The sequence below is a fragment of the Mobula hypostoma genome, chromosome 7 (assembly GCF_963921235.1).
Source record: "Mobula hypostoma chromosome 7, sMobHyp1.1, whole genome shotgun sequence".
In the NCBI taxonomy this organism is placed as follows: Eukaryota; Metazoa; Chordata; class Chondrichthyes; order Myliobatiformes; family Myliobatidae; genus Mobula; species Mobula hypostoma.
In genome coordinates this window covers 123,047,699-123,064,643 of record NC_086103.1, presented here as the reverse complement: position 1 = coordinate 123,064,643, position 16,945 = coordinate 123,047,699, and the positions used below count along the sequence as shown (strand labels likewise).

The window sequence follows — 16,945 nt, the reverse complement described above, 5'->3', positions numbered from 1 at the left end:
TTAAGGAGGTGACTTTAGAAATCATGGATGCATTGGTAATCATTTTCCAATGTTCTATAGATTCAGGATCAGTTCCTGTGAATTGGAGGGTGGCTAATGTTGTCCCTCTCTTCAATAAGGGAGGAAGAGAGAAAACAGGGAATTATAGACCGGTTAGCCTGACGTCGGTGGTGGGAAAAATGCTGGAGTCAATTATAAAAGATGAAGTTATGACACATCTGGATAGCGGTAACAGGATCGGTCCGAGACAGCATGGATTTACCAAGGGGAAATCGTGCTTGACTAATCTTCTGGAATGTTTTGAGGATGTCACTATGAAAATGGACAAGGGAGAGCCAGTGGATGTAGTGTACCTGGATTTTCAGAAAGCCTTTGATAAAGTCCCACACAGGAGATTAGTGGGCAAAATTAGGGCACATGGTATTGGGGGCAGAGTACTGACATGGATTGAAAATTGGCTGGCTGACAGAAAACAAAGAGTAGCGATTAACGGGTCCCTTTCGGAATGGCAGGCGGTGACCATTGGGTACCGCAGGGTTCAGTGCTGGGACCGCAGCTGTTTACAATATATATTAATGATTTAGATGAGGGAATTAAAAGTAACATTAGCAAATTTGCTGATGACACAAAGCTGGGTGGCAGTGTGAAATGTCAGGAGGATGTTATGAGAATGCAGGGTGACTTAGACAGGCTGGGTGAGTGGGCAGATGCATGGCAGATGCAGTTTAATGTGGATAAATGTGAGGTTATCCACTTTGGTGGAAAGAACAAGGCGGCAGATTATTATCTAAATGGAGTCAAGTTAGGAAAAGGGGAAGTACAACGAGAATTAGGTGTTTTTGTACATCATTCACTGAAAACAAGCATGCAAGTACAGCAGGCAGTGAAGAAAGCTAATGGCATGCTGGCCTTCATAACAAGGGGAATTGAGTATAAGAGCAGAGAGGTCCTTCTGCAGCTGTACAGGGCCCTGGTGAGACCACACCTGGAGTACTGTGTGCAGTTTTGGTCTCCAAATTTGAGGAAGGACATTCTTGCTATTGAGAGAGTGTAGCGTAGGTTCACAAGGTTAATTCCCGGGATGGCAGGACTGTCATATATTGAAAGATTGGAGTGACTGGGCTTGTATACTCTGGAATTTAGAAGGCTGAGAGGGGATCTTATTGAAATATATAAGATTATTAAGGGTTTGAGGTTTGGAGACAGGAAGCATGTTCCCGCTGATGGGCGAGTCCAGAACCAGAGGCCACAGTTTAAGAATAAGGGGTAGGCCATTTAGAACGGAGTTGAGGAAAAACTTTTTCACCCAGAGAGTGGTGGATATACGGAATGCTCTGCCCCAGAAGGCTGTGGAGGCCAAGTCTCTGGATGCTCTCAAGAAAGAGATGGATAGAGCTCTTAAAGATAGCGGAATCAAAGGTTATGGGGATAAGGCAGGAACTGGATACTGATTGTGGATGATCAGCCATGATCACAGTGAATGGTGGTGCTGGCTCGAAGGGCCAAATGGCCTACTCCTGCACCTATTGTCTATATTCTGTAAATGCCTGCAAGAAAATGGATTTCAATGTAGCTTATGGTGACATATCCAGTACATACTTCGATGATAATTTTTTTGTCTTCTCCTCGCCTTCAGCTTGTTGCTTTGTCTTTCAATCCTATGGAGTTATTCAAACTGAACAGAAATTTTATCTTCTAATGGTATCTGAATGAATGCTTCCAGCAGTCCAGGTATGTATGTTGTATTAATGGCCAGTGAACTGGCATGCTATAAATGTAGTAAACTGGTAGCCTCTTCCAACATTCATACACTTATCACTAAACATAGGAAATAATCACTAGCGATATCCTGCTCCTTAAAAGGCACAGTGTTTTGGTCTTCCCAAATACAATCAAATCATGAATAAGAGCTTCAACATTTTAAGTGTATTGTTTTTCTCTAATTAACATTATAAACATGTCAAAAAACAGATTCTGAAAAAGATGTCAGGAAGCAAAACAAAATGAACACTTTAAACTACAATTGCCTTACTGGCCCAGGATAACAAGAACCTTGTCAAAGTTAATATAGAAGCAAAAGGTAATGCAAGCTGTATGAAAAAGAGTAATTTTTTTAATGCTTATTACAGTACTCAAGTCACTTTCATATGAGAATTACACTAGTGATCTGTTATCCTGATTCAAGACTTCTAAACTATATTTAAATAGTTATAAAACTTTTTCATTGACAGGAGCGTGTAGACATTATAATACAGTATGGCTCTAGAATTTGGGACTGCTGTGTAAATAATCTTTAAAGAACTTAATTTACTTTTCAATGCATTACTATACTTTCTGCATTAATGTATTATTTCTGTAATTTACTGTAGTTAATACACCCAAATACATCTTCTGGATGCAGGCTTTTAAAAAATAACAGTTGTTTTTCAAAGGATATTGCTGCAAACACACAATTGGTTAAATCAAAAGCTATTGGCCAGCTAAACCGTAGAAACTATTAATAATATTCAAGAGTTTTGAAATACAGTTTATAGTCCAAAGTTATTTCAAATGAGGCAAAAACCTTTTGAATCTTTTGACAACATAGAACTTTTGTAGTATAAACTGCTCAAATAAAATCACAATATTCTTCAGAATAATGCCATCTTTAAAACTCTCCTTTACATTTGGCAAACAGTTTTTCCATAATAATTAGATAAAAATTGGTCAAATAGTATATATCTAATTTTTAAAAGTATAGTTTTTAAACATTTTTAAACAAAATTCTTCAAGATATTTGGAAAAACTGATTGTCTTTACAGGCAACAACTCTAATTACTGTATAGCTATTCAAGTTACGGATATTCACCATTACAGAATTTATATGGTACAACCCAAAAATTCAACATTTAGAATAAAAATCATCCTTATGGAATTTGTGTGTTGGGGAGGGGGTGGGGAACAAATAAGTAAATACAAAATCAAATGAACCAAGGATGTTGCCAATTTTTATGTTGAGTCAATTTATACTGTGGAGCAATAAACTTGAGTAAATGCACAATTATACTGTATATGTACAAGGGTACATTGTATATGCACAAGTGCATGTATATAACAAGTGCAATAAAAAAAATTTGTGCAGCAGCATCACAGGCACATCAGTATTGATTAGGGTGGCAGACACAGCCAAGTCCCTTATTTGCCACTCTTCTCCAATTCAGGGACCTGTGAACAGACATCTCAGTGCAGCACTGCAGTGCCCTTCATCTGCAAAGTATTTTCCCTGATGCATGCATGCATTGTGAGGAGCTGCAGGAGCCACAGCCATCTCCTTAAGATACTCTGTTAGGATTTACTCTATTTCTACCGGGTCACTGTGCTTTAAACCATTACAACACACCACCCACTCCCCGACCAACTTTTTCCAGGAATCACTCTCTAAATCCCATCCATTTCCCCAATATTCACAATTCTTAAGCCCTTTCCTAATCTATCAGCCTTGTAGTCCAAAGAAAAAGCTCAACCACACTGCACTCTGATATATGTGTTCACATGTCCTCAGATTGGCAAGGGTGTGGCAAAGGAGGTACTCTATGACTTACAACCCAAGTGATGCAGTGGCTGCACACCCAAATCTTCGTGCCCCACATTAATGAGAGACTAATCATAAAATTTCATAAAATTTGTTTCTTTCGCTCAAGCCTTGTTCATCCCCACCCCCATCCCCAAATCTAATGTTTATTGATAATTGAACATATTGATAATAAAAGCAGTGGGCTACTTTGTCTTTATCAATAAAAAGGCTTATTATGTGCATGTGTGGAAGCTGACCCAATGTACAGTGGTGATCTTGCCCATGTGCAGCATTGAGATGACAGATAGACAAGTAAAAGCCAAACATTCGATCATTAATGGGATTCACATTGATAACTTCCAAAATTGCTTTTAAAATTTCAAACATTAAATTAAAAATTGCTTTAAAAGAAAATGTGGACTTGGAACTTTATTCCAATCGACCTTGAAGAGACCCACTTTCAGTTTTGAAGGAGTTAGGATCAGCAAATAGCAAATTACACATCTGTTCTCAGGAAGTTACAGAATGCTTTTTTAAATGGTTCTGCTTTAAATTTTAACTGCAGACTGTTGCACCTCTGCTCTTGGGGAACTCAGAAGATGCAAGGGAAGATCATTAAATACCTTGAGTTCACTGCCCTGCATCAGGAATGGTACTGTTTAGTTCCAGCCCAGAGAGCTAACCTCTCACACAACCACAACTCATGGTGCATTTCCTTCTAATCCAATCTGAAGTACGTTATGTTCATTCTCAAACCATTCTCTCAAAAAATAAACTGATCTTTACCTACTACAATGCAGACTTTTCTAGCCAACACCAGGTGACCCAGCTGGGAAATGTCAATAAATTGATAAAACACCTTGCAGTGTAAACATATCAGACATTGCTTCTATTTCTTCCCCAAATTTGACCTTTCTAGTTTAATTATAGATAATAAATTCTTCATATTTTACATAATTTACTTAAATGAAACATTAACATATTCATTAATTTAGTTTCAATTTCAACGCTAACATTTAAAGATCAACAAATGCTGTGATGCTGCTTCAAGTTTTTCATTGTACTTGTGCATAAGACAATAAATTTGACCAACTTTTACTTTAAAATGATGAATACTTTCTTTTGCTACCTCAAGGTATTTGAAGCAACTTACCTCCCCATGTATTAGCTGCCAGTGGTACTGCTGAAACAGAATGCATGGACGGTTGAAATGTTGGCTGAAGATCAAGCAAGTCGTTTGGCAGTTTAGACGTACTGTAAAATTTAAAACAAAACTTAAATCTTACACGATGTGAAGTATTTCAAGTTTCAAATCATGCTGGATTTCACGAAGTAATCCAACATGGTAATTTTCACAAAGAAATCTCTAAACTACCTAGCATTTTAATTCAATAATGGTTAGAAAATTTGCTTCAGTTCAGATGAGATAGCAATCAATAAGCATGTTTCAGTGGAAAAGGGATAAAAGTCTGGTGCTCCTAGTCAGAAGAGTGTTCAGGAAAACTGAAGTATAATGAGATTAAACAGTTCAGAGTAATTGCAAATGTACCACTCACCCCCAAGAAGCATTCCACTTGGGAAAAAAATACAAAAAAACTCCTTAAAAATAGTGTGCAAACAAATGGTGAAAAGAATCCATCAAATCAACATAAAGGAATATGGAGATTACACATCTGCCTCCAACTGACTATTGGTTAGTCAGGAATGGACATTTTTTCATTTCAAGATGCCGATCCTAGTAGTGAATATAAATGGCCAAATATAGATACAATTCCGATTATGGAACAACACCACTTATGGAGCAGTAACACAATGAAACCAGTGGCGTTTCATCACCACTGTAACCCTCAGTGCGCAGTTGTTGGTGTTTCTCTCTGGGAGTGCTCACATTTATATAACACCTCCCCCCCCCCCCAATCCGCTTGCCTCAACCTTGATTGGCTGTCCCTTCAGTTGACCTTTGAATTCTACTAGCTCACATTTCTTTGGCTGTTAGGGATTTGTAGATGCCAACTATTTCGATAGGTTTGTTTACAAAGTTATCAGAAGAGAACCACACTTCTTATATATAAAATTCTTGTGTCTCCTTCATGATTGCCTGCACCAGAACCCAGTTAAAGTGATGTCCTTCTTGGTCTTCATATACTGAGATTAACTACAATGGATCATGTCTCCATACTGACAACTTGTGTTTGAACACACTGCAGCACCACTGAACTTCAGGCCAGGGAAGAGAAGCACTTATTCAAAGACTTCCAGAACAATGGTTACCCACAGAATTTCATCAGGAGATGCACAAGAAGAGAAAGCCGTGCAGACCTTACTCAATGAAATGCGCGACCTTACCCTAGATCGAAAATATATCAGAACTAACAGGTCGACTTATTGAAACTCATAGTATCACAATCACTCACAAACCAGCAGCGAGTTTAACGAAGCTTGTCTCAACAAAGTACCAGTAAAGACAACTGATAAACGCAATGTGGTGTACAGGATCACCAGTGGAGATTGCAACAAGAATTACATCGACCAGACAGAACATAAATTCTCAACTTGTCTACAGGAAAACAAACTGTCAGTGCAGAAATATGATCCACTGTCACTGATATCAGTAGATGAAGCCTGAGAAGGACACCACTCTAACTGGGACACCATGGTGGTTCTGGCATGGGCAAACACAAAGCAGGCATGAGAATTTTTAAAAGCATGGTTCTCTTCTGATAACTCCGTAAATAAACAGATAGAAATAGACACCATCTACAAAACCATAAGAGCTAAAGAAACACGAGCCAGTAGAATTCAAAGGTCAACTGAAGGGGTAGCCAAACAGGACAGGGACAGGCGAACAGGTGGGCTATATAAACGCAAGTACTCCCAGAGAGAAACACCAACAACTGCGCATTGAGAATGTTACCTTGACTGATGGGACGAAATGTCTGCAAACTAATCGCCAAACTTGGTGAACACCGTAAAATCAAACGCCTCAACCCGAGCTACCAATATTCACCACCATCCTAAATAATGAAACCAATGTGGAAAGTGCAATTTATTTTTTTTGTTTTTGCAGATGGACAAAAGGCAACTGAGAAAGCAGGTGGTGTGTAGTTTGCAAAGTGGTGCACTCCCACATGCTTTAAGTGCATAAAATACAAGATTGTCAATACCATCTGGAATGTTTCTTCTCCACTTCAGGTTGATATGGAACAGACATTCACAGGATCCAAGGGTTTGCTGTGCTTAAAAGAAACTGAGCATATCCTTGAATCTTTTCTCTGCCTGAGGGTAAGCCCCTCCCATGACAAGAGCTCCAATTACCACTCTAATTTATTGAATTTGATATCAGTTATGTGAATCACAATATAGCCAAATAAGAGTGATGTGAGCCTAGAAGCTAGGGATATTAGTTTGCTTGGCCTTTCAGCAACTTTAGAATTTTGTCATTACAGTAAAGGTCTATTTTTCGATTGAGATCATACTGTACTTTAAAGAAAATTTCCAAAGTCATGAATCTATAGCATGAATTCAGCTGTTTGGCTCTCTCCACAAAAGCACCCTGATCTGCCTTGTATGTCTAGTATTCCTTTTTATTTCAGATTTCCAACAGGCAGGTTCTTAATCTCACACTTTGACATTTCCCCCTCTAGCTCTCTCACTGATCTCCTTTTGCCAGTTCTGAAAAAAGATCTGATAAAGTAACTATTTCTCACACCACAAATTCAGTCTGCACTGCTGAGTAATTAAGCACTGTTTTTATTTCAGTTTGCCATATCTTTGCATTTGCAATATTAAGTTCTGTTGTAAATTTTACTTCCTCAAATTGAGCAGCCACCTTTAAACTTGAAAAAAATTGCAGCTGCTAACTTCATACCTATTGGAAGAGCTAGGGGTAGAGAAGAGGTCTATGGCTGCTGTTGTGTTGATACTTCCACCTGAAGTAGAACTGGGTGATGCTGCTGTAGTTCCAGAAGAAGGATAGGATGTCTTTGCAAGCTCTCTCAAACGCTGTTCCTGTTAGAAAACAACTCCAACTATTTTACAGACATAAAATAATTTTTAAGCAACCAAAACTAATCACAAAAACCAGCTGTTCCATGTAGACTTATACACATTTGGACAACAGGAAATTTTTCAGAACAATTCACTATATTAAATGTATGATGTTCTTAAGACAGGTCTTGGCCCAAACTGTCAACTGTTTCTTCATTTCCATAGATGCTGCCTGACCTGCCAAGTTCCTCCAGCATTTTGTGTCTGCTGCTCTGGACCTTAAGTCTTTTACATTTGACAACAATTCACATCAATGAATCACTTAAATACTGATTTAAATCACTTAATACTGATTTTGTTAGGGCACTTCACAATTTTTAATTTTAAGAAGTGCAAGAAACTTTGAAAAATCCAAGTATAGATTATGATCTAATGTGATCCCACTAATATGGATACAAAGAGCCCTTTATACCAAAGGCTGCATGAAAATGCAAAACATTATTGTCAAAATCATTGCGGTTTCAGCAATCTATCTTGGGACAAATTTTGATGCCTAGTTAGAAATTCAATACACAGATACAAAGATCTGCATGGACTTGGGAGATATTCATGGAATTAACAGAAAGAGAGTAGCTGACAATAGAGTAGTAGCAACTCAAAAACAGTGGCCAAGAACAGGTATTTGCAGGAAGTTTGGTGAAGGATTTGAAACTAAGGATAACAATTTGCGAAGAAAGAACTATCTACTATGATATGCACAATATTCAAGAGAAAAAAAATTGGATTGGTTCAGTAGTCTGTAGTTTAACGAGATGTAGGGCCACAGGAGTAGGAATAGATTTCATGGAGAATAAACTTGGAGGACACAAAGAGGACTGAAACACAAGAAATGGGTTGGTCATGTAGAGTCTGGTAGTGGGGGCAAGGGGGTTCAGCATGGTAAACAAAGCCAAGGAAAACAGCATATTGAATTGAAAATGATTGTACAATGGATTCATAAAAGGCAATACATCATTTTCATGTCTGAACATAAGTACACAAGTTCTAAGTAACATGACCTTCAAATTTAATTCAGCTAGAGCAATATTAAAGTAAAAGAAAAGCAAAAACACAACACACCACCTTCAGTGCTTTCAATCGGGCCTGCTCTTCCTCCAAAGCGGCTTGTTTTTCCCTTTCATCTACTCTGCTAAGTGACATGCCAGTATTAGAAAGTGATGAGACTGCATTTGAAAGGGTGCTAGCCCTGAGAAATAAAGAGAAAGTATAAAAATGAGTAACTGAAAGTATTGATGCAAAACAAATAACAGGTCTTCAGGATTTAACAAAACCATAATAACTTCCATATTTTGTATAGTTTAAAAAAACTATATTTTAGGACTGAATTCTTCAAATCCATGTTGAGAAAAAAATTAACCCAAATGAAAGGAATTTTAGTTTCTCAAGAGTTCGAAGAAACACTTATATTTAATGAGCAAGTGTAACAAATCAATATATGCATTCTTAAGTCCAGCCCACTCCAACAAAAATATGGATATAAAACTTGTACTCATTTTTTAAAAATTCAAATGGTATTATGAAACTTTGGCATGAACGGATGTCACATGCCAAGTATGATTAAAAGTTTGCAAACCATTTACTCAACTTCCCATGGGATACACAGTAACACTTCCCTCATCGTCAACATTCTTGTGCATCTCCTCATAATAGATGTGGCAATTCTTAACAGGCCAGACCAGACACTAAGCGGTCTAGCGAGTGATTCAACCCTTAATTTCCCAACCCTCTCTGCCACCTACAAAGTGACGGGATTCTCAACACCAGCCTGGAAGACGCAGCTTGAACATTAGACCACAAGACATCGGAACAGAAATAGGCTATTCAGCCCATCAAGTCTGCTCCGCCATTCCAAAATGGCTGATTTATTATCCCCCTCAACCTCACTCTCCAGCCTTCTCTTCATAACTATTGATGAACTAAAAACCCATTAAGCACGTCCTTAACAATACCCAATGACTTGGCCTGGAAAGCTATCTGTGGCAAAGAATTCCACAGATTGACCACCTTCTGGCTAAAGAAAAAATCATCTCCATTATAAATGGATGCCTTTCCCTATTCTGAGGCTATGCCCTCTAATCCTAGACTTCCCACAATTGGAAACATCCTCTTCACATCTACTCTCGCCAGGCCTTTCAATATTCAATAAGTTTCACTGAGAACCTCATTCTTCTAAACTCCAGTGTGTACAGGCCTAGAGCCATCAAATGCTCCTCATATTAACCTTTTCATTCCTAGGATCATTTTGTGAACCTTCTCTAGACCCTCTCCAATGCTAGCACATCGTTTCTTAAACAAGAGGCCTAAAACTGCTCATAATACTCCAAATGCAGTCTGACCAATGCCTCAAAGCCTCAGCATTATATCCTTACTCTTGTTTTCTAGTCCCCCCAATATAAATACTAACATTACACTTGTCTTCCTTAAGACTGACTCAACCTGCAAGTTAACTTTGTGGAAACTGCAAGAGGACTCTAAATTCCTTTGCACACCTGATTTTTGAATAATCTCCCCATTTAGAAAATAGTCCACACCTTTAGTCCTTCTACTAAAGTGCATGACTGTGCACTACCCTACACTATATTCCATCTGCCACTTCTTTGCCCATTCTTCCAATGTCTGTCTGTAGGCACCCTGCTTCTTCAACACTACCTGCCTCTCCATCCACCTTCATATCGTCCACAAACTTGGCAACAAAGCCATCGATTCCTTGAGCCAAATCAGTGACATATTGTGGAAAAAAAAAAATTGGTCCCAACTCTGACACCAGCAGCACACCACCAGTCACCTGCAACCAACAGAAAAGGCCCTTTATTCTCACTCTTTGCCTCCTGGCAATCTCTATCCATCTTAGTATCTTTCCTGTAATACCATGGGCTCTTATTTCATTACACAGCCTCATGTGCAGCACCTTGTCAAAGACCATCTGAAAATCCAAATAAACAACATCCACTAACTCTCAACACACATAAAAGTTGCTGGTGAACGCAGCAGGCCAGGCAGCATCTCTAGGAAGAGGTGCAGTCAACGTTTCAGGCCGAGACCCTTCGTCAGGACTTCCACTGACTCTCTTTTGTCTATCCTGCCTGTTATTTCTTCAAAGAATTCCAACAGATTTGTCAGGCAGGATTTCTCCTTAAGGAAATCATGCTGACTTTGGCCAATTTGTCAGGTGCCTCCAAGTACCCAGAATCATCATCCTTAATAATAGACTCCAACATCTTCTAACCATTGAAGTCAGATTAATTGGCCTATAGTTTCCTTTCTTCTGCCTCCCTTGCTTCTTGAAGAGAGGAGTGAAACTTACAATTTTCCAGTCCTCTGGAACTGTTCCAGAATCTAGTGATTATTAAAAGATCATTACTAATGTCTCCACAATCTCTTCAGCTACCTCCTTCAGAACCCTAGTGTGTACTCCATATGGTACGGATGACTTACTTACCTTCAGACTTTTCAGCTTTTAGTAATAGCAACAATACTCACTTCTGCTCCCTGACACTCTCTCACATTTCTGGCATTCTGCTTATGTCTTCCACAATGAAGACTAAAGCAAAGTACTTATTAAGTTTATCTGCCATTTCTTTGTCCCCCATTACTACCTCTCCAGCGTCATTTTCTATCAGTCTGATGGCCACTCCCATCTCTCTTTTACTCTTTATATATCTGAAAAATCATTTGGAATTCTCTTTTACACCCATGGGCTATCTTACCTTCATTTTTCATCTCTCTTTATGCCTTCTTTTTTTTTAAGTTGCTTTCTGTTGGTTTTTAAAAGCTTCCCCATCCTCCAACTTCCGACTAATATTTACTATATTATATGACCTCCCTTTTGCCTTTATGCATTCCCTTGTCCGGCACGGTTGCCTCATCCTCCCTTTAAAACACTTCATCTTTGGGAGGTAGAGTATCTTTTCCTGCACCTTCCAAATTGCTCCCAGATACTCCAGCTGTTGCTGTTTTACCATCATCCCTGCTAGTGTCCTCTTCCAATCAACTTTGGCCAGATCCTCTCTCATGCCTCTGTAATTCCCTTTACTCCACTGTATACTGATACATCCGATTTTAGTTTCTCTGCAAACTACAGGATGAATTCTATCATTTCATGATAACTGTCTCGCAAGGGTTCCCTTTCCTTAAGCTCCCTAATCAAATCTGGCTTGATATATAACACCAAATCCATTGCCATTCCCTGAAAGGGCTCAACCACAAGCAGCTCTAAAAAGCCATCTCGTAGGTATCCTACAAATTCCTTCTCTTGGGTTCCAGAACCAACCTGATTTTCCCTGATCTATCTGCATATTAAAATCCTCCATGACTATCACAACATTACCCTTTTGATATGCATTTTCTATCTCCTGTTGTAATTTGTATCTCACATCTTGGCGACTGCCTGTATGTAACTCCCATCACGGCCACTTTACCCTTGCAGTTTCATAACCTTACTCACAAGGATTCTACACCAATGTCACCTCTTTCTAAGGATTTGATTTAATTTATTTTTTTAACCAACAGAGCCACCCTATCCCCTCTCTCAACCCATCTATCTTTTTGATAGAATGTGTATACTTGGATGTTATGCTCTCAATTATGATCTTCTTTCAATAATGACTCATAATATCATATCTGCCAAACTCTAACTGCTGTAAAGATCATCTGCCTTATTCCGTATACTGCATGCCTTCAAATATAACACCTTTAGTCCTGTATTCATCACCTTTTACAATTTTGTCCTCCTCCTACACTGCAGCTCATCCCACTGACAGCAATTTTGCCTGTCCTTTCTCACCGTCTCATTAAATACTGCATCTAGTTGTATACCAACTGCCTCACCCTTGGCCCGATCACTCTTGCTCCCATTCCCCTGCCAAATTTAAACTCTCACGAACACTTCTAGCAAATCTGCCTGCAAGGATTTTGGTTCCCCTTGGGCTCAGGTGTAATCTGTTCCTTTTTATATGGGTCACACCTTCCACAGAAGAGTTTCTAAAGATCCAGAATTCTCAAACCCTGCCTCCTGCAACAGTTTCTCAGTAATACATTCATCTGCAAAATCATCCTATTCTTACCTTCTTTGGTGCATGGCACAAGCAGCAATCCAGAGATTACTTTCTTTTTAAATCTTTTTATTAATTTTTCCAAAGTTATAAACAAAATAACAATGTTGATACAAAGAGGTTGGAATAATCTTATTGTTAATAAACATATACAGAAAAGATTTCAGATAACACAGGTATAATAAACTTCCAGACGCATGATGTAATCATAGAGAAAAAAGAAATAAAAAGAAAAAAACAAAGAAAATCCCCGCAAAAAACAAAAAACTAAATACCAAACCCAAAAAAGCAAATGGAACAAAACAAGGCTAGACCAATATCTTAAGTCGAACACGTTCAGTAACATCATCAACTCCGCTTCTCTATTCATATATTTTAAGTTAATAAGGATACAGAAAGGTCAAATTACATCATATGAAAATGTTGAATAAATGGTTTCCAAGTCTCTTCAAATTTAACCAAAGGATCAAAAATATCACTTCTAATTTTTTCTAAATTTAAACATAATATAGTTTGGGGAAACCACTGGAATGTAGCAGGAGGATTGGTCTCCTTCCAGTTCAATAAAATAGATCTTCTGGCCATTAAAGTAACAAATGCAATCATTCGACAGGCTGAAGAAGATAAAGATCTATGTTCTACCACTGGCAATCCAAAAATTGCCGTAATAGGATGGGGTTGTAAGTCAAAACACAGAACTGTTGAGATAATATCAAAAATATCTTTCCAATTTTTTTCCAAAAGAGGACAGGACCAAAACATACGAGTTAAAGAAGTCACCTCAGAGTGACATCTATCACAAATAGGGTTTACATGGGAATAAAAACGGGCTAATTCATCTTTAGACATATGGGCTCTATGCACTACTTTAAATTGTATTAATGTATGTTTAGCACATATAGAGGAAGTACTGACTAAATGAAAAATGTTATCCCATTTCTCTATAGGTAGGCAAAGTTGAAGTTCCCTTTCCCATTCATTTTTAATTTTATCAGATATATCTAGCAGTAATTTCATAATTATATCACAGACAGATGCTATTAATCCCTTCTGAAGAGGATTTAAACCTAAAATTTTATCGATGATATCAGTAGGGCATGAGGTCGGAAAGGTAGGCAACATCGTATTTAAAAAATTTCTTATTTGTAAATATCTAAAAAAAATGGGATCTAGGCAAATCAAATTTCTTAGATAACTGTTCAAAAGACATGAAACAATTATCCAGAAATAAGTCACGAAAACATGTTATACCTTTCGTTTTCCATATCAAAAAGGCTTAGTCCATAACCGAGGGTTGAAAAAAAAATTAGATATAATAGGGCTTTATAATATAAATTTGTTCAAACCAAAAAATTTATGAAATTGAAACCATATTCATAATGTATGTTTAACTATTGGATTAACCATTTGTTTATTCAATTTAGATAGTACAAAAGGAAGTGAAGTTCCTAAAATGGAAGCTAAAGAGAACCCTTCTACAGAGCAGCCTTCAAGGTTTACCCAATATGGGCTTGCAATTATATTCCAATTTTGTGTCCAATATATTAAATATCAAATATTAATTGCCCAATAATAAAATCTTAGCAACACACATCAAAGTTGCTGATGAACGCAGCAGGCCAGGCAGCATCTCTAGGAAGAGGTACAGTCGACGTTTCAGGCCGAGACCCTTCGTCAGGATAAAATCTTAGATTAGGCAGTGCAAAACCACCATCTTTCCTGGACTTCTGTAAATATTTTTTACTTAATCTGGGATTTTTGTTCTGCCATATATAAGAGGAAATTTTAGAATCAATAGTATCAAAAAAGGATTTAGGAATAAAAATTGATATCGTTTGAAATAAATATAAAAATTTAGGTAAAATAATCATTTTAATAGCATTAATTCGGCCAATCAGTCATACAGACAATGGGGACCACTTAGTAATCAGTTGTTTAACCCGATTAATTAACAGTAAAAGGTGGAACTTGAATAGATCCTTATGTCTCTTCGTAATTTAAGTAAAATAGTCAGTAGTCACTCAGAATGGAGAACATCTATAAATAGGAACCTGCATATTTAATGGAAAAAGTTCGCTCTTACCTAAATTCAATTTATAACCAGAAAAACTACTAAACTGAGCAAGCAAAGTTGATACTGCCGGAATAGATTTCCCCAGGTTCGAAATATATAATAATAAATCATCTACATATAGTGATAATTTATGAGTCTCATTTCCACAGGTGATGCCAATTAGAGGAGTCACGAATAGCAATAGCTAGAGATTCCAAGGCAATATCGAATAGTAGTGGACTAAGAGGACAGCTCTGCCTAGTACAGGTGTCCCCCGCTTTTCGAGCGTTCACTTTACAAAACCTCACTGTTACGAAAGACCAACATTAGTTACCTGTTTTCGTTAACAGGTGGTGTTTTCACTGTTACGAAAAAAGGCAGCGCGCGCCCCGAGAAGCCGCTCTCCCCTAGATTCGGAACTGCATTCTCACCGGCATTGCTTAAACACTTGCCTGTGAGCAACCGTTTGCAAGAGGGGTTCTAAGGTACAGGTTTCCCCCGCCATCCGAAGGTAGAGTGTTCTTATGAAACAGTTCGTAAGCCGAAATGTCGTAAAGCGAAGAAGCAATTACTATTTATTTACATGGGAAAATTTTGTGAACGTTCGCAGACCCAAAAATAACCTACCAAATCATGACAAATAACACATAAAACCTAAAACAACAGTAACATATAGTAAAAGCAGGAATGATATGATAAATACACAGCCTATATAAAGTAGAAATACTTTTCCACAATCATTGCCAGCACAGATCTCCCTACGAAAATCTCACGCAAGCGCTGTTGGCAAAAACACGGAGCAAGCGCTCTCCAGTAATCTTTAAACTATGAAGCTGCCAAATCATACCAAATAACACGTAAAAATACACAGCCTATATAAAGTAGAAATAATGTTTGTAAAGTGTAGTATCACTTAACGGAATTGGGAAGACATTGAGCACACTGATGATGGTGTGTTAGACTGAGCTGTCGCAGGCTGGGTGGTGCAGTGGCCCCCACCCTCCGGGCCACCAACCGATACATTGCCGCAAAGCACGCAGGGGTCCAGCAGTAGCTGGGACGCACCCAGCACATCTTTAAGCAAAAAGCCAAAATAAACATGCTAATTAATTACATGCTGCCCGACACGTAATTAATTAGCATGTTTATTTCAGCTTTTTTCTTAAAGATGTGCTGTGTGCCTCCCGGCTACTGCTGCATTCTCCACGAATCTGTCCGCAGCCTGGGTGTTGGGGTGGTGGGACACTGGGGTGTCATCTCGTTGTCTATTTCCATTAGAGCAGGCAGCTCATCTTCTCCTACGACTGCCCGCCTTGATGTCGAAGGTCGAGGTTCGTCGTCTACTGTGTCTGATGTGGAAGGCTTGCTTGACTGCTGAGCCTCGCGCATTTTTCTATCATACAGTTCTTTGTACGGACTCAAAGAACTTTGCAAATATCCCCTAAACCTATGTACCCTTTCAAAATTAAAGCCGTACTTTATCGTTACTCATTTGGTTTCGATGGTTATCCTTTCCTCTTCCAATTGCATCAGCTCTTCATCTATCAGTTCTTGGTCATGGGATGCCAAAACCTCTTCAACATCATCTTTGTCAGCTTCCACAAGCCAAACTCACTTTGTCCTTACTTCGTTCACCACGATCAAAACACTTAATTATGTCTAGTTTTACGCCAAGTGTAGCACCCTTACGAGCTCTTTCAGGCTTTTCCGACACCATAGAACTCATCTTGCAAACGGCTGCTCACAGGCTCGTGTTAAAGCAATGCTGGCGAGAATGCTGTTCCAAATCCAGGGAGAGTGGCTGCTTGGGGCACGCGCTGAATTTTTTTCGTAACAGTGAAAACACCTTCTGAAAGCGAAAGCAGGGTACTAATGTAGGTCTTTCGTAAAGTGAACGTTCGAAAAGCAGGGGACACCTATATCGGAAAAGCCTGAAAGAGCTCGTAAAGGTGTTACACTTAGCATAAAACTAGACATAATTAAGCGTTTCGATCGTGGTGAATGAAGTAAGGACAAAGTGAATTTGGCTTGTGGAAGTTGACGAAGATGATGTTGAAGAGGTTTAGGCATCCCATGAGCAAGAACTGATAGATGAAGAGCTGATGCAATTGGAAGAGAAAACAATAACAATTGAAACCGAATGCAGTAGCGAACGGACCAAAAGTGAACTCCTCCAGGAACTGAACATGAAGTAACTGCGTGAGATTTTCGCTGCAACTGACGACAATTATTGCAGAAAAG

At 38.5% G+C, this 16,945-nt stretch overlaps 1 protein-coding gene across 27 annotated transcripts in view; it reads right to left on the bottom strand.

Moving 5' to 3' along the window:
- The window catches only part of picalma (phosphatidylinositol binding clathrin assembly protein a), a 188,253-nt gene that overhangs the window by 56,811 nt on the left and 114,497 nt on the right, over positions 1–16,945 (bottom strand). For 17 of the 27 annotated variants that reach the window (XM_063053904.1, XM_063053906.1, XM_063053918.1 and 14 more), the window contains exons 10-12: positions 8,660–8,786; positions 7,422–7,561; positions 4,707–4,807 (exon numbers count right to left, since the gene is read on the bottom strand). In XM_063053904.1, coding sequence (XP_062909974.1) covers positions 4,707–4,807; positions 7,422–7,561; positions 8,660–8,786 — 368 coding nt within the window. The remainder of the gene's footprint in view (positions 1–4,706; positions 4,808–7,421; positions 7,562–8,659; positions 8,787–16,945) is intronic. The other 10 variants (XM_063053905.1, XM_063053907.1, XM_063053931.1 and 7 more) reach the window with 1 other exon arrangement.